Genomic DNA, 26283 nt, shown 5'->3' with positions numbered 1-26283 from the left:
CCTTTCCAATTTCGCCATCACTGGACCGGACTGTTGCAGGCTTTAGAAACAATTACCCCAAGGGGACCAGAGTAACCTTGTTTATAGCTCATTGAGCATCCACAGTTCCAATTTCGCACAGGCAATTACAACATCGTTATCTTCTCCTAAATCTTCACCAGAGGTGCTATCCCGAAAAAAGCTACCTTTGGCTCAGCTGTTTGCATTTTGGACACTGATCGAAACAAACACAGCATCAGTATGCGTTTCTTGGACGGGCTTGTGTTCGTTCTCCAGGTGTCGGTGACCCAGAGCAGCCTGCTCACCCAGAACACATCAGTCACACTAACACACATCTGTCGCACCGGTCCACCCACTCCATCACAGCCATGGCTGCTCTCTCTCCTTGAATGTCCCACCCCGCTTGGAGAGGACAAACAAATCTTCTGATTTGCCTCTAATCTGCAGTCTACCCTCAGTGTGGGCCACCGTCCACCCAGCACATCAAGGACAAGTACTCCACAGGGGGGGTACCCATTAGCACAGCGCCCTGCTTCCACCATAGTGCGACAGGGACAGGGCAGAGGGAGACGCTCCAATTAGAGATGGAGTCATGGGGACTTTGGCCCTGACACGCCCCTGCTGCTCTAGAAAAGAAGTGTGAGCCCACCTTATTCATACAGAGAAAGGTTTTCCTTCCCTGTCATGTCCCCTGCCTCAGGCCGTTGCTGTTCATTCACAACATGAAGCCAAAACATTTCAGATCATGCTGTTTTCTTTTCATGTGTGTGGTAAGTATGAATAGCTGGTCAAGCTTAAGTGTGTGTGTATACGTATGTCTATAAAATGTGTGTGATCATGTGAATGTGTGCTTGCTCTTCGGCACGAGGGTTAAAATGCTATCTTGGGGTGGTCTTTGGCATGCATCTCTCGTCTGAGGCTTCCATCAACAGAAATCCATCCCTATGTATAGATATATAGTGCAGCGTGTTCAGCCTGCATGGACTGTGTTGAAATAGGTTGAACTAGCTTCATGCTTCATTTGCATGCTGCATGAACACAATCTGCTGGCGCACAGTGGGACCTCCCTCTGTCCTTTTGCATTGTTTTTACGCTCCCACGCGAAGTGAACCCATTTGTGGTCATATAGTCCGTCTGATCCCTAATCAGGATTTGTGTACATGAGAGGTAAGAGACACAGAAGAAAGAATAGCAACACCAATCTAGTATGATTTTTTCATCTTTGTTCTTCATGAATAAAACACAACATGTTCCTGATACAATCACGGGACAGCATACCTGGCACTGGTCCCGTGTGTATATTCTTAAGGGGAGAGATGGGCACCAGATATCAGCTTTTCCATTACAAGACACCTTCCATTTAATCTAAACTTTATCAATGGCCTGCAAGTGCAGCCTTCTACATAAACACAGAAACAAATCTAGTGTATTTGGTTGATTATGCAGTGTATCAACTATGCATGAAGCAATTACATACCGGGGCCTTGGGGCTCGGATGGAAATCGAATGGATGAATTCCTACAACGTTTCCTCCCTCCACTCTTTCTACATGTCCATTCATTAATCCAGCCGTTTGCTTGTGCAAACATTCGTTCAGTTGTTTGTTTGTCTCTACACCCAGCCATTGAAGTTTTCCACAGGGATTTCCATTTGAGTTGAAAAGACTGGCTGCATTGATAAATAAAGGTCACAGGTAGAAGAAGCAGGCCAGGGAACGAGGCTTGTGGTGACAGAAGAAGTGAGATGAGAAATAAACCACTGGATCTGCAGAGGCTTGGATTGATTGGAATTTAGAGAGCGGGAGGAAAAATTGAATTGAAGGATGGGAGGGAGGGAGGGAGGGGCTGGATCAGAGTAGATGGAAGAGCAGGAGTCAGCATGATAGGGGCAAGCTAGAGAATGAGATTTTTGCCCTGAGAGCACCAACTTCAAAAGCTTTTGGGGGCATGCCTTTACACAATTTTACTTTAACATAATCCCGATTTCTGAGAATGTGTGTGTAGTGCGAGACAGAGAGAGTGCAGATGGGGATGAGAAAGATGTAAGAGAGACAGAAGCATCTCCGTGGACCCCCACCCCCACCCCTCCCCATTGATCCTCCTTAGAGCAGAATTAATAAATCATCACCCATTTCACTAAGTCCAACATTTATGATTGCTATGAAGGTTAAGCTAAACACTGCATTAGCGTGTTCTAAATGAATCTGGAGCAGGAATTGACTCGTGTGTGTTTTTTAGATTGTCTGAACTGTGATTTTTTGCTTGTTTCTGTGGTTTTGTGAGCGTCTGTGTGCCTGTCTGTCTCGCTTTCTTCCATCAGGATTCTTTTAATCCCATTCTCTTCCTCTAATCCATCTTTCTCATTCTCTTCCTCCCACACTCTCTTTGCCCTCTCCTCCCTCCTCTTTCCTCCCCACTTCTCTATCTCCATCTCTCTCTCTCTCTCTCTCTCTCTCTGCCTACTTGATCGCTGTTGTCTGCATAGCGAGGAACTGTATCTTCCACGCGGTTGTGATTCACTTGGCAGCTACTTGAGATAAACATGTTGTGGTGGACAGACGCCTGGGTCCCGGTCCGGAGGAGCAGGCTGACGTGGGTGGGCCCTGCCCAGGTCCCAACGTCAGCACGGGCAGCAGCGCCAGCCACTTGGCCAGATGGTCCGGAGTCGAGATCTCGCCACTGTTCATCAAATGCACACGCTCGCTCTTTCTTGCCTCACCATGGCCCCCAGCATCATGTCACAGTGGAACCAGAGAAAATTAGCACCTAATTATAGGCTCCTCTCTGTGAAGAATGGTACTGGTGCTGGTGGTGTGTGTGTGTCAGTGTGTGGAGGCTGGGTGGGTGACTCACTGTGGGACTGTGGAGCTTGTAGACCACGCAGAGGACACACAGAACCCATGCAGAGGCCATAGAGGAGACACAGGTGATGACACATGCACACATACCCACATATGCACTGGGAACACACACAAGCAAAATGCTGGAACTCCCTTCCTTCTGGTTGATTCGTGCCACAGCAGGATCTCCCTCCACCCCACGATGATGCCACAACAGAAACCACTTGTATTCCATCTATCTCTGATCCAACAGGATTAATTACACACACAATGGAAGCTGATGCCTCTGGTTTCCATGCTCCGCAGGCTCCCTTGTGTTAAGGATGAAGTAGTTAATCTTCACTGGGAACAATGGAGATTTTGCTTTGGTGCATTTGGTTGAGACTTAGATGTAGGGGAGTGCTTGACTATGCTGCCATCTTGTGATTGCATCTGGACAAGTACAGGATGTAAATGAGAGGACTAAATAAATATCCTGGATTGCTTTTTCAGTGCACTGGTAAGTAATGTTGGATTGACGTCAAAGGTATTATGTGATCCCCAAATGTGTGACAAATATTAAAAGCATTAAAATCTTCTATCTATTAGATACTGGCTGGATATTCAGTTGACAGACTCCGTGATCAAGCGACAATATCCTGACGGCTGCTCAGATGGAAGAACCAACACTGGTCAGAAAATAGCTGCATAATGAAACTGTGAAAATCGAAGAAACGCCTTCTGGTGAAGTTGCGAGGGTCTGCCAGCACTGTGAGAAATCAAACAAATTCAATCACTTTTGTCTGGAAAGTTAGCCATTAAATCTTTATTAGGTCTGCAAAGACTTACCAAAAATAGGTTAATATAACAAAAAAAAAGTACTTCATTCTTAAACCATACAAAACCATATTGCATCACACTTTAATACTGTTGATTACTCCAGCGTCTCTGAACAGTCATAGGAAGCCATTCTTTTACAACTCGACAGAAACAGAGAGAGATTTTTATGGACCGAGTAAAACATCACTCAAAGACTCGTAAACCACACTGTCATTTCTGGAGTTAATGCAAAACTTTGGCACAATAGATATTCTGTCATCAAGAAAACTTTAAGCAAATGTCCTGGCAGGTTTTAGTGCATGTTGAGTATTGTAATCCCCTGAAGAGCGAGGAACAGCGGGAAGAAGGTGGAGGGTCGGTGGAGGGGAATGGGACGGGGCACTGGTGCAGTTTGTTTTAGGACGCAACCACCTTGTAAGGGCTGCCGGGGATGCTGTCGTCGCCCCATTTGACGATGACGGTGTAGTTGCCCTTGTCCTTGACGGTGTAGGTGACATTGTAGAGCTTGTTGCCCATGTGCTTGACATACACCTCCTCGCAAGGAGTATGGGGTCCATGCACGCCCACCAACAGCATGTTGGTACCTGAAAGGAAAAATTAAAAGGGGGGTTTAATGTGGTGTACAAAAGATGCATCGGTGTATTGGCTTTAAATGGCAATAATCACAATTTTTATACAACCAATGGATGAAATGATGAAGTATAATGTAAGAGGGGACGCTCATAGAGAATTATCACCCGGTTCTGCAGATCTTTTCAGCTCTACTGCAGCATTTTTGGTTTAAGGAGCCACAACTTTAATGTTTTGTTCATCTACTCATCAACCTCATTTTCAGTAAAAAACACAACAACAAAATGTCTGCTACCTGCCCACCACCAAATTTAGAGCCTGATATTTCCCTCAGGACTTGGTGTAGGCCAAAGAGAACTTTAAGGAGAGTGAATATTGGATTTTGGTCGGGTTTCCAGAGACATAACTCGAATGAATGAATGCTAAATTATTTTCTGTGACTGCTGCTGGCAAGTGTTTGCTAACGCATCCACCATAACTTTATAAGGTGCTAATATGTCAGTGTTGTTCCTCTGCCAAAAAGTGGCTGAGAATCATGTATTTTTACTGTATGAATAAAAGTTCTGTCTTTATCCAGGTGATCATCTCACCTGCTTTGCTGCAGTCAACTGTAAAGTTGTTTTTCTGTCCGACAGCAGCCTTGGACAGCCCTGTTCCGAGACAAACCACCATGCTGGCATCCGATGTCAGTTTTGTTGAGGTGGTGGAAGAGGATGAGCTGGAGCTGTAGGCGCCGCCCACTTTGGAGGTCTTGGTAACTGTTTCGACCAAGACGGACGAGGTCTCATGGAGGCTGTGTCCCCCTGACAGCCGGGCTCCTGTAGGCGAGGCAGAGTGAGAAGTTAAAAAAGCCAGTAAAGCCTGAGCTCAAACAGGAAAATATTTCATATCACTTTCAAATAAAGTGAACTTCCAGGACTCATGGGAGTTTTTCTCATTCTTGAAAGTATTTGTATGTCACATACATTTTAAAATAAAGGAATTTGTAACCACTAAGTAGTGACAGCAGGAATATATCGGTGTAGTGCCAGAAAGAGGCAGCTTTTACTGAGCAGTATGAACGAAGATGACATAACATTTTCCTGACTTCCACACTTTTTTTCAGAGGAACGTTTGTTTCATAATCGAGATACTTGTCATGTGAGATCCACAGATCAGATGGGAGAGCGACTGTCCAGCAGACCTGTGATTTTAGCTTTGAACGGGCTGCCCACGATGTGCTGTGGCCCTCCGTATTTGATGGTGATGAGATAGTTGCCGGGTGCCATGGGTGTGTAGTTGATCTTGTATCCTTCAGGACACTCCCGACAGTCCATCTTGACCTTGGATGGCCCGTCGATGTTGACTGACAGAGTGGCAGAGCCTGCGTTACACGTGTTGACCACAAACTCTGAGGATGCACCTGGAAGAAAGAGGGAAATGCAGAAAAAGTATGAAAAGACTGCTAAATAAAAACAAAAGAAATCACAAGAAATCCATGCTGAATTATTTTCAAATATGGTACATATTAGAAGTGGTGGTGGTGACATCTACCTGTGGTTCCCCCCTGCAGTCCAAGGCCGTGTGCTGTCACCATGCCTGGATCTCCAACCAGCCCCGGGTCGCCCACTCGCACGTTAAAGGGGCTTCCAGGGATGTGGCATCCGTTGAACCTGACATCTATGGAGTGAACTCCATTCTCCCGTGGAATAAAGCGGATTGCAGTCTTGTCTGAACACGACACACAACACAAGTGGATTTATTACTCCTGAATGATGCTTACAGATTTTTAAAAAGCTGCGGTCTCTTTCTCATGGAGTCTACTTTGTGACACAAAGTGAGGTTTGTGCGTACCGCTGTCAAGCTCAGTGACATAGCATTCCTCTGAAGAGCCAGCGGGCGTGTGGACTTTGGCGTCAACCACACCTCGAGCCCCATTGCGCTGCACCATGAAGGACGCCTCTTGGTTTACCTTCAAGTCCTTCTCCTGCAAACGACAGGGAAGAATATAATCAGAATATGTGAGCGGGCATGTGTGTGTGCCCGCACCTCGAGGGACACAAAGTGTGTGACTCACTCAGTGTGTGAACGAGAATAGATTGAGCGGTTGGGTTTGAGAGGCGGAAAAGGTCAGAGTTTACAGCGAGGCGTTTAGTGTTTTTGCCCTACGGGCGGACGAGCGGTCCTACCAGACATAAGAGGCAGTGTGACATTTTAAACGTTAGTCTGATATTGCACTTCACCTGGCTTCTAGTGGTAGAAAAGCACTGTGAATTGGCATTTCAGTCAACTAAAAATACATGTTTTTAGCATTGTTGGCAATTGTGATGGAACCTGTGAAAGCAAATAAAAGAAGCCTCTGTGAAGTGGGGAAAACAATATTGCGAGCTGTGACAGGTATCTTTAAAGGAGTTTTTATATTCCGCTCAATGTTTTCTTGCTTTTGTCCTCTCAAACAGAAACACAATCACATAGACTCGCTGACTGCCCACACAAAGCACAGCTTGTGTTGTACCACTTTAGCAAGGGACAGTTAATCCTGCCCTTCATCACTGGCCAGCATCACAGTGTACCAGTCGTAGATACTGCTCCAACACTGGCGTTCAATTACACTTGAAGGGCAAAGTGCTATTAGACAGAAATATCTACAGCCACTCAAGCGTTATCTTACATGCAATCTGTTATACAACCCTGATATTTTGTAGCAGTGCCTGTGTTGTGTCTGCTTTTGTTTTGTGCAACAAAGGAATGTGGCTTTTGTCAGCACTGTGTGTGTATGTGTGTGTGTGTGATCTCACCTGAAGGCTTGTTACAGTGAGCCTGCGGGCTTCGTCTGACAGTGTAGCAATCGGAACGATGAATGGGCTGTCAGGGACGTGCTCGTTGTTGAACTTGATTGACACCTCGTAGTCACCTGGGGAAGCAGACAGGTTATTTACTTTCACCTGTGGAAAATTACTGAAAAGTTTTGCAATTTAGAGACAAAAAAACACTTTGAGAAAAAAATCAAAATGAGGGAACTTCTGCATTTGTGTGCGACAAAAGTTTTACCTGGTTCTTTCACTATGTAGGAGACGCCGCAGGAACCATCCTTCCTGTCCTCAAAGGAGATCTCAGCCTTGCTGGGGCCCTCTACAGCAATAGACAGACCGCCAGCACCTGCTTCTCTTGTCCAGATGCTAAATTCAGCTAGAGTAGGTGAAACAACATTTAATGAAATATATTGAATAGTATTTGACGAAACAGGTTCAAGTCCAAAAGGTGAACTTACAAGGCGCTGCAGCCACGCCTCTTTCCAGACCAGGTCCTCCTGCACGGACCTTGTGTGCTCCTCCCTCCCCCATGGGTCCCACAGTAAACTGGAAGGGGCTACCAGGGACGTGTTGCTCTCTGTACTTGACGTTGACAGTGTGGGGTCCCATCTCCTGGGGGATGAAGCGCACGCTGTAGGTGCTGCTCCCTCCATCCACTATGTCAGCATCCACTGTTTTCCCACTGGGGCTGGTCACCTGGGCCGTCATGGCCTGAGAGCCACTCTCAACTGGGTGAGGCACAACTAAGACATTTGCATAGGATGTATAACTTTTAACAAATACTACAACATATATCCTTGATAGGACAGTTAAAGCCAAAGCATTGCAAGTTTTCACATTTCAAAAATAAAATTTGGACTCTCACCCTCAGGTCTGGCAGTGATGCCAGCAAAGCTGCTGAGGCTTTCCCTGCCCAAAAAGTCTCCAAAAACATCTCTGAAGGGGCTTCCTGCTCCGCCCAACTGGGTGCTCTCCTCCACTCGTACCTCCCGCTTGGTCTCTCCACCACGGGTTTTGCTGATCTCCGTGCGCTCAGTGCGGGTGTAGGTGTGGCTGCTGCGAGTGAATGTCCTGGTCAGCCTCTCCTGAGCTGAAACCATCTGGAACCAGTTTCCTACACAGGGGGGGGGGACCAGTGAGCAATACAAATGTGAGAGCATGTATTTTAAGACAGTTGACCGCTGCCCTCTCACCACCTCTGACTGGCTCCTGTACTCACCTGGGATCTTGAGGTTAAGACCACATGTGCTGCCGACTGAGGCAATGGAAGAGGCCTGTCTCTTTCTAGTAATACTCTCCTTCATCCTTCCTTCTCCGGTCACCTTCACTGTGAAAGGACTTCCTGTAGGGCACAAACACATATACAGTGATCAAAATATTAACAGATTTATTTAATTTTAAGATATAAAATGTTTTTTCATTTTTTTATTATTTGTACAAGTAAAAGATTCTAACCTGGGATGTGTTTTTCAGCAAACTTGATGTTAACAATGTAACTCCCAGGTTCTGTTGGACAGTAGGTGACTCTGCACGTCCCGTCCTCCACATCTTCACAGTTGATGTCCACTTTGCTCGGACCCTCGACTGACAATGCTAGACCTCCATAACCTAAAGGAAGAAGAGAAGTAGAGAGAAGTTGAAAAAGTATGCGTTGCCTTTGTATTTTTTCTGACCGTGTTCGCCATAAAGGTGAAACGAACCGTCTCTAAATATTACCTGCGTTCCTCGTGTCCACAAAGAATTCAGCCATTTCCAATGTGTGTGCCTCCGCCAGGCCTTTACCAAAAGCCTTCACTCTGCTGGCCTCGCCAATCTCTGATTGGCCAACCATGATTTTAAATGGGCTGTTGGCCACGTGCACCCCATTCTTCCTCACGCTCACTTCATGCTCGCCGACCTCCTTAGGTGTGAAAGAAATACCTGCAAGCATAAAAAAAGGATAGAAAATCAAGACAGAGAAGCAAAAAAATGAAATATCAATACATTCAATACATCTGACAACGTTTTATCTATGTTCCACTCTTCCTGTTATTTTCTGTATCTGGCAAGTGAATATCTCACCGAGGTGTCTGTTGGGCAGTCTCTTGAGCAGGCAGGGCTCCTCATTGCCTGATGGGGCTCTGATACTGGCAGTCAGAGAGCTCAGATCAGTCTCTGCGATCTTCAAGGATACGTCAGCCGCTGTGCCGACATTCAGCTGTGATGTCCTGGTTATGGCGTCATCCCCTTGATATAAAGAAAAGCAGTTTAGATGTTTGTCAACCCCTCGAAACCTGATTTATAATGTAGACATCCACTATAAATATACATCAACAGCATAAAAAAGTCTATGGGAGAAAGTGTTCATTTCCTCACCTGTGATCTTAGCAGTAAAGGGACTGCCAGAAATGTGCTTGTTGTCAAACTTGACGATGATGTTGTAGTCTCCAGGAGCTGAGGGCAGGTAGGACACAGTGCAGGTACCGTCTTTGTTGTCCTTACACGTGATCTCGGCCTTAGAGGGACCCTCCACTGCCAGAGACAGACCGCCTGAGAGGGAGAAAATCAACACCCATATTTTTTACTTTTCTGCAGTGTAGTAAAGGTTTACTGTATTACCACAGATCCACCGTGTAATAGCAAAGATCACTGGGGAAGTACGATTTAGTACCTTCTCCTGCATTCTTGGTGACCACAGTGAAAGTGGCAGCCTTGTTGACCATGCCGTAACTCAGACCCGGACCATAAGCAGTCACCACTCCACTGTTCACAGCATCCACAAAGAACTGCAGAGGGCTTCCTAAAGGGATATAATCATTGCCAAACAATGAGACTGAGAACTGTGAAAGGTCTCTACTGTATTTAAATAAGACAGCAAAAAAAATCAAAGGTTATTTTAGAAGTTGACAACTGCTTCCCATCGCTCTAATGTGCTGTGTTTCTGACCTGGAATGTGGTTGCCGTCATATTTGATGTCCATCTCATGCAGACCTCTCTCTGTGGGCTGGTACTTTATGGTGATGGTGCCATCCTTATTGTCAGTGATATGCGGGCAGCCAGTCTTGCCTGAAGGCATCCGCACCTCACCTAGAAATGACATAAGTTTGGTGAAATGTCAGTTACCTAAAAAAGATGTTTTGTGTGTGTGTGTGTGTGTGAGAGCAGGATTTTCTTTCAGTTTGAGTGATGTTTGTCACACCTGTGATTTCCCCTTGCTGTGGCATGAAGGGGACGAGGAAGTTAAGAGGACGGAAGAGAGGATCCACAGTATCGCGGGGAACAACTGGCTCATTTGATGCCTGCCAACACAGAGTGAAGAAAAATAGTTTTCATACAAACAGAACATCAGAAAAATTGTGCATCTCGCACACAATTGTAGTAGCTGGTAAAATACTCCTTTACTCACCACCACATGGAAGGGGCTCTTGGGGATGTTCTGTCCCCCAAATCGGATGGTAATAACATATTTCCCAGGTTCAGGGGCGGTGTAGTAAATGTCAAAGGTCCCATCACGATTTTCCACCACATCCATGTCCAGCTCCATCCCTTGTGGGGTCTGCACCTTACAGGTCACCTTGCCTTTCCCAGCAGCTTTGGCATCCACTGTGATTACCGTATCCTCGGAGGTCTGCAGCTTCTGCAGACTTGCTGTTAAGGACAGAGAGGGAATACGAATAAAGGGTAAGACCTGCTGCATAACAGATTTTCAAGCAATGCATCACATAAATAAAAAGAAAGCCTCTGTTACTCACACACGCCATGTCCTCCAATAGAAACTGGAAGAAGAAAATACAGATTGTGAATATAAATATATAAATGCTATAACTATAATATATTATTTGTACTTATTTTAAGTATGAATCCACAGTGTTTTTTCTACCTGTGAGGCAACATTTGCTGGCGTCTCCTGTGGGTAGGGACTGGATGCGGTAAGGGGAGTAAGGGATCTCATCTCCTCCATACTTAATGGTGATAGTGTAGGGGCCTGTAGAGTCTGGTACATAGGAGACAGTGTAGGTGCCGTCCCTGTTGTCCTGGATGGTTGCATTCTTTGGTTTGCCCTCTGGGTCCTGTCAATAGACAATATTAAGTTATTTTAAATGGTGGATTATAAAAAATTTAAAAAAAGAATGTGTGAATGGTAGCTGAACCCACCAGAATCTGCACAGTGAGCAGTCCCTCTCCAGCATCCCGAGCATCAATGGTGAACTCAACTGGCAGGCTTGCAGACACACCTTTTTTGTCTAGACCAGGTCCACTAGCTCGTACTTTACTGGCGTCATGCCCAGGCTGAGACATTACCTTAAATGGACTATGGAAGAAGGAGAGAATATCAAGTGTAATTACTAAACCCAGACCTACAAAAGACAGAAATGGGAACAGAAAATTTGCAGAAGTGCACTTTTGTTTTTTAAATCCAGCCAGACGGAGCAGAATTTTAATTAACACATATCTGCACATACTGCCTGGATTGTTTTTTTTTCTCCAACACATTCTGTACCTGTGTGGGACTTCCTGATCTGCGTATTTGACAGCTACAGTGTAAGGGCCATCATGGGCTGGGGTGTAGTGAACTGTGTGGGTGCCGTCGCCGTTGTTCTTCACACCAACTGGCGCCACAGTACCTGGAAATGAGACATTATGGAAATAATCATACACCGCCAACATGCTGTTATTTGTCAGCTTAGAGCAGGCGAGAGGGTTTCATAGTCAAACAGCTTGTCCGCACCTGTTGGGCCGTAGAGTTTGACATCCAGAGGGGCCTGTCCGGCCTTGGTACAATCTACTGTGAAAGCCTGAGGAACATGGGCTCTCACTCCGGCGCCTAGACCTGGACCTGAGCACTTGACCTTGCTGGGGTCCACGGGGTCCTTCACTGGAACACGGAACGGACTGCCAGGGATCGGGTGACCACCGTAGTTGATGTTGACGTCATAGTCTCCAGTAGTGAAGGGGATGTACTCCACACTGCAGCTGCCATCTTTATTGTCCTTGCAGGATATTTTTGCCTCTGAGGCTCCTTCGATGGTCAGGCCCAGGCCTCCCGTACCAGCCCCCCTGAGAGAGAACACTTTTATTTAATTTCTCATTTGAGATAAGTTCCCACAAATATCTCCTTTAAATGTGATCCAACGGTACCTGGTCTCCACTGTGAAGCAGTTGGGCTTGTTGGTGATTCCTCCCTCCAGACCTGGTCCAAAGGCACGGACCCGGGTCGGATCACAGCCCTCCACCACAGACACTCTGAAGGGACTCTTGGGCACTGGCGCATCGTCATACTGCACCTCGATCATATGCATTCCTGCACACAAACAGATGTCAGCACAGTGTCTGATGTCATACCTCTCTGCCTGAATGGTCTCCAAGCAAGCAAATGTTTTCTGTTATTGCCGCTTGCTTTTAATTATGAGCCAGATAATTTCCCTTTTAGGGAGATAAACATCTGTTTATTTATAAAAGACTCCATCTAGAGCGCAGACGCTCTGGTGAACGTACAAGGCACTACATCTGTTCCCTATTCATTATTCTGTTACAGCATTTTTCTGACAGAGCTCTCTCAGTAGGACTATATGCCAGATTCCCAGCAGCACGACTATGATATTAGAGCATTGTCTGGTGGTGGAGAAGTGCTCTGTGATCTCTTTGCTTTGTGTTATAGGTCTCTATTAATATCCCCCGTCATTCCCCTGCTGTATAGCTGTGTGCAGGCAGCCTTCAGCACACATACCTGCCTTGTTAAGAGCTTCTGTTCCTGAGCACACTATTTATAAAACGGAGTCTGTCTGCCTCTCTGCCTCCCTGCTCTCTGCCCCTCACATCATTGCTCCAATGCATCATTCTGTATTTATACTCCTCTCTTTCTCTTTCTTTCTTTTCCCACTCTCCTGCTTTATTCCCAAATGGCGCCCAACACAAGCACCTGTTAGTGATTTCTCAGTCTGTCTGTATGCTCTCTCTCAGACAGCCTGCCTGTGATAAATCCTATCTTTAGCAGGTGAGGTTTGTTAATGTCACAAATTTGACATGGATTCTACTTTCCTCATCGTTGTTCGGTGCCTCTCCGCCTTATGATCCTTTAATTGTGTGAATTAACACTGTTAAATGACATAACATATTTTGTTCCCTACCATCCTCGAATGCTGTGTACTCCACTCTGTAGGTGCCGTCTCCTTTGTCAGTGATGTAGGTCTCTGTGGTAGTGCCGGAAGGGCTGATAATGTGAACCTTCACATGATTTCCTCCAACTTTGTTGAGGGTGCGAGCATCAACGATGAAGTGGGTTGTCACTTCTCTGAGGACTCCTAGAAACAGAAAAGCCCCTCAGGTGATTTGTTACTGATGAGAAACAAGGCCAAGTGGGCTCAGTCATTTTAAGACTTAAGACATTGTACATCCTTTGAACAGATGTGTGAGCTGTTTCTGAACTACTTGAAATACTCAGGCTGTAACTAACAATTCAAAATCTCCTAATAGCTTTTGTCTTAAGAACCACAGTCCAAAAGTCAAATTGGAATCATAATGATATTAAGACAGAGAAAAGTAATTTGTCTTGATAAATGACTTGAAATGCTTTTCTAACAATTAGCAAATTATTAATTGACTAATTCTTTCAGCACTGGTACATACCCTTGGTGTATTAAAAACCTAACATGTAACTCTTTATAAGTTTAGGTTCTTGGTTTTGTTACCTCTGGCCTCCACTCCCGGCCCATAGACATGCACCCCACTGGTGTCCACAGAGGGCTCAACCTGCAGGACTTTGGGAAACTGGGGAATCATCTGGCCACCGTACTTGATCGTGATGGTGTGTGTGCCATGGAAGGGTGGGATGTATGTAACAGAGAAGGTCCCCTCTGCAGTTTTCTTGATGTGCACTTCCGCCTTTGCCCCGGTCTCTGACACAATCTCAATGGTGAGCTCAGCGTCGCCTGCCCGGGTGCAGTCCACAGTGAAGGTCGCTGGCTCGCCTGCCTTGGCCTTCTCCAGGCCCGGCCCGCTAGCAGTCACCTTACTGGGGTCCAAGGCTGCGCGCACTGCTGCCTTGAAGGGAGAGCCGGGGATGTGCTTCTCAGCAAACAAGATGTTGATGGCGTACTCCCCGGGATCAGTGGGCAGGTAGAACACTGAGCATGTGCCGTCACCATTGTCCTGGCACTCAATCTTCGCCTCGCAGGGGCCCTCCACAGTCAGACCCAGCCCACCTGCTCCAGCTCCCTTTGTGTCAATAGTGAATGGAGCTGGTTTACCCACAATGCCTCCCTTCAGGCCTGGGCCAAAGGCTCGCACCTGTGATGCAACAGTCAGGTCAGTTTTGGAGATGTGGTATACAAAACATCAAATATTTGTATGTTCTGTTTCATGAGCCTCAAGTAAGTAAACAAGTGCAGAACTACATGCAACTTTCATGAACTTTTACCTTTGAAGGATCAGCAGGCATCACTGCTTCAACCCCAAAGGGGCTTCCCATCACCGGGTTGCCATCATAGCTGATATCAACCTTGTACTGCCCCTCCTCTGGGGGAATATACTTCACACTGTGAGTGCCTTTGGCTTTGTCTGATTCCAGCTTGCATGGGATTGGTCGGCCGGAGGGTGAGGTCATCTTCACACCCACATTGCCCTGCCCACCAGCGCCCTTTGTGTTAACCGTGAACTCCTGATCCTTTCCAACCTCCACTTCTGCAAGAGGGATTAACAGGAAACACTTGCTGTGTTGCAGTTACCTATTATTTCATGGTAAAGGCAAGAATATAGTATATTGTGTTTGTAACTTACTGGTGTCTAATCCCTCCACTTTCACCTTTCCAATATCCAGAGGTGGCGCCACTGTGATGTGGAACGGGCTCTTGGGAATGGGATCTCCTCCATGAGTGACTGAAATAGCCATGTTACCCTGAAAAAACACAAGATGAAGAATTATTTTGATCGATGCGTAGTTGTGAATAATCTCTGCATCCTGTTCCAATGTTAACGGGCTTCAAGCAGAGGCCTACTGTTCTGTACCTGTTGAATAGCCGTGTACTTGACAGTGTAGGAGTAATCGTGATTATCGATGATCTCAAAGTCACGGACTGCCTCTCCTGGGCCTGATGCTGCAAAATTCACCTCAGGCTTGGCCTTGCCAGCTCCCTTTGTGAAGATAGTGAAGTGGGTTGGAGTGCCCACCTCCACTCCTGAAATACACGTTTTTTTTTGTCAGTTCTAACAATCCAAGTCAAATGAAATGATTTCTATGACATTAAAGTATTGTAGTCGGTGTCTTCTACTAATTCAAATACCTATACATTTGGTGCGCTTGGTATGTATACTAATTATGGTTCTTGACGTCGGTGGATCTCACCTGTCTTGTTGAGTCCGGGGCCCTCTGCTCTCACCTTACCGGCATCATGGGAAGGATCCACTTTGACTTTGAAAGGACTGATGGGAATTTCCTGACAAAACCAATCATAAAATATTCATAATCAATGACATAAGACTAAATAAAATTCAAAAAAACGATTTTTACAAAACTCATCAGTCCCTCTTGCACTGAAAACTGTATTCTAACCTGGTCAGCAAACAGCACCATGATGGTATACCGGCCTGCACCGGGGGGAGTGTACTTGACAGTGAAGGTGTCATTGTCATTTTTGATGATGTCAAAATCGATGTCTGCCTCGGCCGGGCCAACCACCCCTGGGGCACACTTGATTCCAATGCTGATGTCCCCTAATGGTGCATAGCAATGAGCACAGTTCAAGAAGGTCATTCAAAAATAGATGATCTGAATAAATGCGCCACTGCCTAGAGCTTTAGCTTAAATACATTTCAAATTTAACTTTGCCAGTTAAGCTGCAGAGCTTTACTCAATCTGTTCATTCTGTGCTTTATATTGTTCAACATCCACATGATGAAACACATGTTTCATGAAGATTCAACACAATTTAGAAGTGTTTTTGAAACCACCCACACCATCTCGTAGTGCATGCTCACCTTGACCAGCTTCACCACAGTCCACTGTGAAGTATGTTGGCTCGTTAGCCTTGAGCCCCGTCTTCTCCACTCCAGGCCCATAGACCTTGACTTTGTCTGGATGACAACCCTCTCCAACCAGCACCTAATGAATTCAAAGTGTACTTGAGACAAAAGTAAAACTGCCGCAGTCCTCTTACATTATCCATATTTGATGGAGTATCATTATATTAAATTGACTGAATTTGAAGTGCAGCATACTTATGTGTGCGTACATCATCATGTGTCTTACCCTGAAGGGGCTGTTGGGCACATTGACGTCCCCCCATGTGACGATGATGGTGTGTTTGATGGACTTGACAGGGGTGTACACACACAGAAATGTGCCGTCTCCTTTGTCAGTGATCTTGATGTCGATGGTGCAGCCTTCAGCGTCCTTAGTGGATACAAAAGCATGTCAGCTCTGGTCTGTGCATGCAATATCAATGATGTACTCCTGTAAATAAACAATGAAGGTTTCACGAACTGGAGCTCTCCGTACCTGTGCGTAAATCTTGAGGTGAGCCTTCCCAGCCATGCGAGCATCAATGGTGAATTCAGTTGCTTTGTTCACAATGACGCCAGTTGGTCGCAGGCCCGGACCAAATGCTTTCACCTGCAACATTTTGTCATTTTAATGCATTTTGTTTAGAATATGATCATTTCACCATGGCAACCTGCCTTTATGTACTGGTATATACTGCTTTGTAGTACAGTGAGTGGGAATAACCTTCTCAGGGAAGACGTCATTGGCGGCAGGAAGGATGTGGGCCATGAAGGGGCTGTTCTTGATGTCCTCGTCATCACAGACGACATGGACAGCATAGTCACCGGCCTCAGTGGGCCAGTAGCGCACATCACAGGAGCCATCACCCTTATCATCACACTCAATTTTAGCCTGTGATGGGCCTTCGATGGAGAAGCCTAAACATCAAAAAAAATGTCAACATTCAAATTTCACACTCTGAATACCTTTTTGAATCCACTTTACCTCTGTAAAAAGTCATATCACACTTGAACACGACTCACCTAGAGTTCCAACTTCAGTGCCGATGGCTTCTACCACAAAGTCAGCAGATTTTCCCACCATGCCAGTCTTCAGACCAGGACCCCAGGCCCTCACCTTCTGAAAACCTGCCTCCTTACCTACCTCCACTTCGAAGGGGCTGAGGAACACAAGGTTACACAATATTACCTGGCGTCAATGTAAATGTGCATTGTTAATGAATAGCTAAAGGCAGCAATTGAACCCTACCTGCGTGGGATGGGCTGGCCTCCCCAGGTGATGGTGACTGTGTATTTACCAGGCTTAAGGGGGTGATATTCACATTCATACACACCGTTTCCTGCATCTCGCACTTTCACTTGCTCCTCTGCTCCAGCTGAGGATAAACAATAAAGTCAATATGTATACTTATCAAAACAGAGAAAGATATTATGCATTTTGTTTATCATATGTGAATACCCTCCAGACAAAACACACAGTGAATAATCCTTAAAATGTATGAGCAGTGAGGAGCATAGTAGAGAGCGCTGTCTGACTCACTTGGTCCTTTGACTGAGACGCTCAGCGATCCACTGCCAGCTCCCTTGGTGAAAACTTTGAAGTCTGCAACCTCCTTAACTCTCACGCCTTTAGGCTGAAGGCCTCTGCCTGTAGCTCTGCAGGCATTTGGGTTTATTGCTGAAAGGAATAACATCAAGTGTGAAAAAGGGAAATATTTAGCAAAGCAAACGGCAACTGAGAGTAGCCAGCAGTTGACAGCGATGTTAGTAGCAAAGACATTCAAATATCCAATTCAAGAGGGATTCCTTAAAGCTTGACTGACAGGACCTGCAAATGAGAACGATGCTTTTTGCAGCACATATAACACAAAGTGCAGAATGTTGAAGGTTATTAGATATTGGCACATTTGAGAGCATCGAGGGAGCCTCAGACAACATTTCAGTCAGTCACAACATTTCAGTCAGTCAAAATATTGACTGCAGGCTTAAACTGAATGTTGGATGATGCAAGTTTTAAAAACAAACAGCACAAGCAAAGATATTTAAAAAGAGGAGAACAAAGTAGACAGAAGTGCAAAGTGGGACAATCTCGACACTATTTGGACAACATTGCATCTCATCCCTGTCTGAACATAACAAAACAGTCAAGCTGCAGGACGCAAGAAAATGGAGCAGGCGACCAAGCACGGCATTGAGCCGCGGCACCCTAATCATAAAGAATGCACAGAGGGGCATCTGCAGGGCACGGCATAGGGAAAGTTTTGGGGGGATCTGGCTGAGCCATGGGCACAGGCTCCTCCCAGCAAGCCATACTAACTTGGGCGGCCAGGTTTTTGGGGGGGTACCCCCTTTCCACCCTTTGCTCCGGGAGGGGTGCGCACTGACTGAGGGACTATCTGCAGTGGAGCTCCAGTGAGAGGAGCAACGGGCGGAGCTAGAAATGACAGATAGGAAGGGTTACGGTCTATACCGGGTGGTATGTTCCCAGGGAAAATAAAGATGACTGTAGATTGTGATGGATAGATCACCCTGATACTAACAGCATGATAAGAAATCAGATTTGTCTGACAGTAATTTACAACACTGACAGATGGCTCACCCTCTGCAACGTTGACAGTGAAAGGGCTCCTGGGTATCTCCTGGCCTGCAAACAGCACGTGGATGGTGTGAGGCCCTTCCAGCATGGGACGATAGGTGCAACGGAAAACACTGTCGCCCTTATTCTCCAGGAGGAGCTCCACTGTGTCCTTTTTGCCCTGAGGATCAACGATTACCACACTGACGTCGCCATTACCAGCACCTGAGTGTGACAGGAAAATGATCAGTTATCGCAGTAGATGCTGCAGCTTTCGTCTTCCAATGATTTATTTGACTTTGTTTAAAATGACTGCCAGCCTTTCATCAGATCATATTCCTGTTGTATGTACAGTGGTTGAAGTTTCTATACTAACCAGCTGTGTAGATGTCAAAGTAGGTGGGTTTGTTAGCCACATTGCCCGTAGCATCCAGACCTGGTCCCCTGGCATGGACTTTGCTGGGGTCGCCCATATCCCTCGCCACATTCACAGTGTAGGGGCTCTTGTCAATGTCCTGGCCAGCAAACAGCACTTTCACCTAAAGAGAAAAAAAGCAAGACAAAGTTAGGATCCTTTAAATAGACTGGTTTGCTCATGTTGTCCTGAGTGACGTGTGGACTTAATGTTTTACCTTGTGAACACCTTCAACTTTAGGAACATAGGTGACGGTGTAGGTTTTGTTTTTGTCCTTGTTGGGTTTAACCTTAGCCTGGAGTGTAAGACGACAAAGTAAAAGAGGGTTAGATTAAATGAGACACTACATTTTGCAAAACTGAAACTGAGCAGGATTATCTGCAGTAGGAAGCGGGCTGTACGCTAAGATCGCTTGTCTATCAGGTATAACTTGCCTCCTCTTTGTGGCCCTCAGGATCCTCCACATAGACCAGGACCTCACCACTGCCAGCTTCCAGAGTTTCCACAGTGAACACAGCTGGTTGCAGCACCTTGTTGCCATGAGGCTCAATACCTGTAAAGTAAGACAAAAGGGTGTGGTGATATATTCTGCAAGGTTTGGAGCAATGTAACATTATTAGCAACAGGCAAACACATTGATACTGTTCATATGAACTGTTGTAAACCGTGCAGGTGTTCGTGGCTACTGTTGGGCTACCCACCAGGCCCGTAGGCTTTGGCCTTGTTTGGGAAAAGCTGTTTGGGCTTGAAAGGAGCGCCAGGCTTCAGCTTTGCCTTGGGGAACTGAGACAGGTAGGTCATCACTGAGTGCTCGTCCACATCTGGGTCCACAATTTCCTCAGGGGCAATCACCTACAGCAGAGGAAGACAACCGGCAAAAAAAAGGTTAATAATATGTGTAATGAAGTTAGGTTTTTATGCAACATCACAAACACCATAGCCTAATTCATGTTTACACGTTTATATTGATTGTATTGTTTTAAGAAGGATGTGGTTGACTCTTTGTACAACTTTCCCTTATTAAGCAATAAGGTGTAATGGAATTTAACAACTTATTTATCACCCCACCTCTGAGTCCTCTCTCCCTTCCAGCACTTGTTTGTCTGTCTATCACACCGTGGCACAAAGCACGCTGGTTATATTTAACCCCAGGACAGCAGGGTTAAGGATTGTTGCCCTTAATAAGCTAGCCAGGGGGATTTATCCTGAGCCAGACCTTTCCAACATCTCCTTAACGCCACCACACTGTACTCTAGCCCTCAGGACTGCAGAGCCATGACATAGAGCCCCTGGCTATCTCACCAATTCTAAGCCTCATGGAAAACAGCTAAGACAAACAAGTAAACAACTTGCATAGAGAACATTACAATACGGAGACACACAGTCTTACAAACAGAACTGGAAATATTGCCCTCTGGCTCGGTTGACATTGTTATTCTGATGAGCATGTGCATATTTACACCTCTGTTTCAGGGGGTGGCTCGGAAGGTAGTCAGAAATCTCCCACCTCCACAAATTCACGAATCTACTGAAAAGAACTCTCACACTCTCACTTACTGAGAGCTACATTTACAAGTAAATGGAAACATTAGAAGTGAGATGGGTAATAAATATTTCATGACACCCTGCAGCATGATCGCCTTGGAAAAAACACGGGGCTCCATCTCATACAGAGAACTGGCATTTTTTTCAGTTCAGTGTTGTTCAGTGTACATGTGGTGAGGCATGTTTTCATTTGCATATGTGTCTTGGTGCTTGCTTTAAACTGCTTGAAAATGATTGGTGCTAACTGAATCTCTATCCACTGAGTATAAACTATGTTGCCATACGAATACAAAAAAAAGACACCCGCTTATCTTGATGTATTGTCTTATGTGATCAACCCCACCCATCTGACACCCAGCTGAGCTAAAGCAAACTAAAAAGCACGTTGTGAGTGACATCTATCATGCATCTTACCTGAGGCACACCCAGCCAGTCGTCAGCCTGTTGCATGGCTTCTTTGGCATTCTGCACGGGCTGGTTTGGATCCCAGTCTGACCAATCAGGACACAAACCTAACAGAAAGCAAACAGGGCAATTAGACAATTCTGCACAGACAAATGCAGTCACATGCTGCCGTTGCTATAATAAGGCCACTTGGGCTGCCACTACTATCTGCCCAACACCTCCAACTACAATCTTACCCACGCTGCTCTGCTCCTGTGAATCTGCAATGCGCGACAACGAAGGTCTCTCAACAGTTCAAAGGCTCGAGGTGCTCTGGCACTTTCACTGTGTCTGAAAGCTACGCGCTTCCGTGCTGCTAATGCCTAAATTGGATTAGTGTTGGTGATGGAGTGGCCACTCGCTCAAAAGGCCCATACAGGCACACCACAGAATACTATGATCCGGGCCCACAGTAATAACAGGGTTGAGTTCACGTGCATCTCCAAGGGAGGAGTGCGCAGATAAAAACTCTGAAGAGCTGTCAGTTGGGAGGCACCAGGGTGGGCCTTCCACCATGTTTCGATAAGAAATCAGTGGTTTTCAAAATGATGTCAGCGCTGTAAAGCCACAGTTACGTGGTTTATAATGCATCACTGTTACACCAAAAGAGATGGACATATGCTATAGATGTTGTATCTGAAAATATTGGATATAGTAGCAGAAACTGTGTCTGTCTGTCAGATCGAATATTGGTTTTCTTCCTGGTCTGGCATATGAACTTCTTTTGTGCATTTGTATCTGATTTAGAAGCAGAGCTCCTGTGTTTCAGCACAGAGTGAGTTTCGTCAGTAACCCTGCTGTTTGGTGTTAGCTGATGAAACAACAGAACCTTGTATGGCCAGTGCTGCAGCACAGTGTTTGAAAGATGCGTCTCCGTAGATCAATGGCTCATATAAACACAGTTAAACACAGTTGCTACTCCTCCACCTTTCGCTCTGTGAAGCACAGCTAGGAGAGGACTCGCAATGTTCAGTGCTGGAAGCTGCAGCCTGAACTGGCAGTGACTCAAACTGTGGCCTTGTGGTCCTTGGATCTGTGGCTTATAGGCACCTCCCTGTGACAGATAACTCTGCATTTTGATGCGGAGCCAAGCATCCCCCTTGACAGAAGAGGAGGAATGGTGCCCAAATTTGGGAGTGTTGTGTAGCAGCAAGGCTATAAACACTAAAGCCGGGCCTGGGCCTCAGCGCCCGAGACAGTGAGAGTGAAAGCGTCAGTCATTGTGGGACAGCTGGCAGGGACCCCCCCCCCCCCAGCTATCAGCAACCCCTCTTCAACACCACTGACCCTACCTGCTCTCCAGAGACAGATTACACAGGCTGAAATCCGAATCTGGACGTGTGTGTGTGCATGTGTGTGTGCTACAGAATTTGCAACAGATATATAGCCCTTATTTCTAGATGAGGACCAAAGGAGACAAAATCTCCTGAGAAGGTGATACTGTCTGACACATGCCTGACCCCAACCCCCATAGCAACCAAGGAAAACTGCTATATACAACAACCCTTTCAACAGCCGCAGCACGGATTCTGACTCAGCACTTACTCTGCCCTGCCTGTGGACTCAGCTGGTGCTGCTACACACTTCTTACCAGGGGCACAGTTGTCAACCAGAGCTCCCAGAGCTTTGCCATCCCGCCAGTCACGGTTGAAGTTGTGGATGGGCAGCTGGGGCACCTTGTTCTGTATCCAGCCCAACAGCCGCTGTTTCGGGGTCAGCTTCTTACTCTCCTCTTCATCCTCATCGTCCCACATAGGCATGGAGATAGAGTAGTGGAGAATGAGAGTCCAGATAAGACCCAGGATCAGCTTTAGATTCCCATCGACAATGGCTTTGCTGTCTGTAGTTGGACAGTAGAGACAAAAGTGTTCATGAGGATTTACAACTTCCAAAGGGTTTAGATAATGCACCATGTCCTACAGCATTTGATGGTTAACCAGTTAGCTGCATCTTCCAGCTGTAGAATCTGCATTGTCCCCTTATGGGGAGATTTGAGCAAAAGTATATTGGTTTTCATTCTGTATATTGTTATCAGTAATCAAGGAACCCCAAAGCTAAACCAAAAGAAATCAAGACCTAAGATCTGAACATAAGTGTATTATATTAAAATAGTCCTTCCTTGCTGTTCTGCAGTGTTGACCAGAAATATAAACAATGATGATTGACTGCTGAGGAGACAAGAATCTAATGCTCCCTGCTGCTTCCCACGAGTCCCTTTCTCTGAGACAGCTGTCTGGCTGAGGACCCCTGACAATCTGTCATCCAGTCACAATGGCACTCTGAAGACAGTGACAGCTGAGGACATGTGGAAGTGGATCCCACTCTGCATAAACACCACTCGGATTTCAATTACGTCCAAAACTTGTAGCGCTAGAGCGCAATAAATCAAATCGGTGGAGATTAGATTCATTGACAGCGAGCATGCAGCTTATTTCCCGAAGTTCTCTGAGGAAAACTTTGCAGAATAAGCCATTTCAAATCCACCTCAATTTAGAAACTCAGCCATTTAAAAGAACCTCTGAGGAGCGCTTGACTTTAATGTTTCATTGACTAATCTCGTGTGATACACTCCACTTAATTCAGTAAGACTTTATTAATGAAGGGACTTTGATGCCAGCTGTTTTTCACAAGACTGTTTTATTGAGACTATTTATCTCTTCATAGATGAGGGCCTCCTATCAGAGGGTAATGTTTGATGTGTCGCCGTTTGACTGGCATAGGCAGGTGGCGCGGCATTGCACAGTGTGCTTTTGATCCTGCCGTGTCTGAATTTAAGGGCAACTGTGTGCTCAAAGAGACATCCATCAATATCTATTTACACACTGTGACACATGTGCTAGTAAGCCTGTGGTGATTTTTGTTGCTGTGTCTCTGGATCACTGTAATGAGACTGAGACATTATCTTAAGAGGGCTGCATTGACCCACTAGAGCTGCTTGGAGGGAGAGGGTGCTACGAGGTAAAATGCCAGGACTTCTGTCAAACCCGTCTGACCTGGTGTGTGTCTGTACAGCTGGGACAACGGTGCCAGCCTCACACTGACATATTAAGTCCCAGACACACATTCCTGGACGCACGCCCTGCAGACTTTGTGGTGATATCTGTGATAGTGACCTTTGCCCTCCCGCGATCACCAGGAGATATGAGCTTGCCGTAATCCCCCACCCCCCCCAGGATCATTACACACACACTCAAACTAGCACACTCAGTGTATATCCAGGTTGGACACACTGTGGCCTTCACAGTCCGCCGGCCAAAGCTTCAGCCATGCCGGGAATTTCACTCAAGTGTGTGGCAGGATCATTCGTCACCAAAACAGAAAAATGCTCTGTCAAAGTTTTAATAACTTTTCTCCGGCATGAATTGTGGGGTTGTCTACAGGTGTATAATTAAGCCGTAACTCTTCATCCTACGATATATGTGCTTTTGATATTAGGCGACTAGTTATTAAACAGAGAGTCTAAGAGGTGGCATTCTGTTCACTCCGGTGGAGTCAAGTCTTCTTCTGGTGACATTGTGGGATGTGACACACATCCGCAACAGTTTATTGTAACTTCAGCTATCTGCATCACAGTTTGATCCCTAAATCCCTCTGGAGTTAATCCTCACCTCACTGGAGCTGCTGATGGCTACAGACAGCAATGGGCTGTCAGCAAATAGCCCCAGTGTGTCGATCTGACCTCTGACCTGACAGGTGTGTGTGTGTATGTGTGCGTGTGTGAGTGTGTGTGTGTGCCTGTATGTGTACAGAGGGGCCATGCGTGTGTGTGTGTGTGTGTGAGTGCTGTCCACATGTACTTATAAATTGTGTCATTCTCATTAGCACAGGCCTAGTGAATTTCCACCCATAGTTTACCACATTGCTGCAGCAGGAATATGCCTAAGCATACTATGGAGCCACCAGTCCTTGGCCCTGACACAAGTAAATGACCTGAGTGGCACCCAGTCTGCAGTAACTTTCCAATAAGCTGTTGACCTCAGCTCAATGCAGCTTTCCAGAGGCGCAGGTGCTGACAGAGCTGACAGTATTTACCTGAGGGGAACCGGAGGATGGGTGCTACGCTTCCACAGCGGTGCTGTCGGTGGTGACGGCGTTATCAACCGTAACCGCCATACACGAGCAGCACACAGAGCAGCAGCCATGAGCGAACCAGTGGGGCACGCTCTCATGCACTAATATGTTCAACTAGCACACGCAGCTGGCCCGGTTTTGTCAACCAATCACAGCAAAGCTCGGATAACAAGAGAGAGCGAGAGAGAGTGACGTAATTCTCTGCTCAGGTATACAGTACCTCATTATATCTTTTTTGCCTCTATATTAATGCTCTGAATGGTTTATACAGCTCCTTTAAATGTATAAAAATATATTAAATGTTGTTGCTGTCATGGTTCATCTTTTAAAGTATTAGGGCATCCTTTTTATAACTATCTAATAATAGCATGCTACTTTTGTTGTCTTATGTTTAGGATACATTTTACTAATGTATTGTTTCCAGAAGTCTTACCTATGGAGACCAGCTTGATGTGCTCTCTGTCCAGGAACTCGAGCGCCACAGACACGTTCTCCAGTTTCATCTGACGGAAGTTGGGTCTGATGTGGTACTTTCTGTACATCTTCTTCTGGCTCAAAACTTCCAGGAGTGAAATTAGCTTCAGCCCATCGGTAAAATCCCTCTGCAGGTCGGTGACGGTCTTGTTGACGCACTTGAGGTGCTCGTTGCACCACCTGGTGAAGGTGTTCTGCTGGATCTTCTTCCATGGCGCGTCCTCGGCCAGGTCCTTCTCCGTGGCTGGCATCTCGTCGTCCTCCTCTTCCCCAAAGTCGGTGGCCTGGTAATACTGCGGAGGCTGCTGGTCGTCGCCGTAGTTGTTGCTCATCATGTTGGCGTTTTCCGAGTCCAGTTTTATACCTCGGTGACACTTAAGTGTTGAATTGTGCGCTCGGCAGCGCAGAAAACTTTAGCAGGTCGATGGCAAGCGCGCTCCCGCGGAGGAAAGTTCAAACTTGAGGGAGTTTAAAAAGCAGCCTAGAGATTTTTCAGATGTACTTGCGAAGAAACCACTTAAAGTCGGGACAGTGATGGATTAAAATATCCGATTTACAATATGCAAAGGCAGCTGGTCGTCCGCTTTTTTATAATTGGCACCCACTTGTCAAGTAGTCCTTCTCTACTGTGGCCCCGAGAAGAATGTCGCCTTTTTGAAGAATGGAGTTTCGTGGCAGGTGAGCTGGAGGAGCACTGTTAAAGTTGACACTGAGCGTGTTGAATGTTGAGAGAGGAAAGAGTTTGCTTTATAAAGGACCCGGG

General features: G+C 46.1%; 1 protein-coding gene across 4 annotated transcripts; it reads right to left on the bottom strand.

The window, feature by feature from the left end:
• Window positions 1-3611: 3611 nt before the first annotated feature.
• Window positions 3612-26283, bottom strand: LOC116392951 (filamin-C-like). 4 transcript variants are annotated; one of them, XM_031864806.1, is made up of 47 exons: window positions 25480-26283; window positions 22567-22815; window positions 20946-21043; window positions 19688-19838; window positions 19421-19539; window positions 19204-19281; window positions 18948-19110; window positions 18596-18796; window positions 18314-18430; window positions 17537-17674; window positions 17246-17372; window positions 17020-17156; window positions 16721-16914; window positions 16493-16606; window positions 16244-16387; window positions 15973-16096; window positions 15548-15708; window positions 15341-15431; window positions 15004-15173; window positions 14776-14893; window positions 14417-14679; window positions 13689-14286; window positions 13128-13301; window positions 12139-12301; window positions 11729-12057; window positions 11501-11624; window positions 11155-11311; window positions 10880-11069; window positions 10752-10775; window positions 10406-10647; window positions 10199-10298; window positions 9946-10086; window positions 9671-9799; window positions 9376-9549; window positions 9082-9246; window positions 8737-8940; window positions 8476-8628; window positions 8240-8362; window positions 7886-8134; window positions 7479-7763; window positions 7259-7396; window positions 7006-7121; window positions 6062-6194; window positions 5762-5938; window positions 5412-5630; window positions 4819-5046; window positions 3612-4242 (listed from the first exon to the last, which is right to left on the bottom strand). In XM_031864806.1, the coding sequence occupies exons 1-47, from the start codon at window positions 25853-25855 to the stop codon at window positions 4055-4057; spliced, it is 8256 nt and encodes a 2751-aa protein (XP_031720666.1). In that variant the 5' UTR covers window positions 25856-26283; the 3' UTR covers window positions 3612-4054. The 4 variants fall into 4 exon arrangements, with proteins under 4 accessions (XP_031720666.1, XP_031720675.1, XP_031720691.1 ...); XM_031864815.1 differs by having other exon boundaries at window positions 7479-7748; XM_031864831.1 differs by lacking the exon at window positions 18314-18430 and having other exon boundaries at window positions 7479-7748.

The sequence above is a fragment of the Anarrhichthys ocellatus genome, unplaced genomic scaffold (genome assembly GCF_004355925.1).
Source record: "Anarrhichthys ocellatus isolate YVR2014 unplaced genomic scaffold, GSC_Weel_1.0 scaffold2, whole genome shotgun sequence".
Lineage (NCBI taxonomy): Eukaryota > Metazoa > Chordata > Actinopteri > Perciformes > Anarhichadidae > Anarrhichthys > Anarrhichthys ocellatus.
This window is presented reverse-complemented; position numbering and strand designations above follow the sequence as displayed.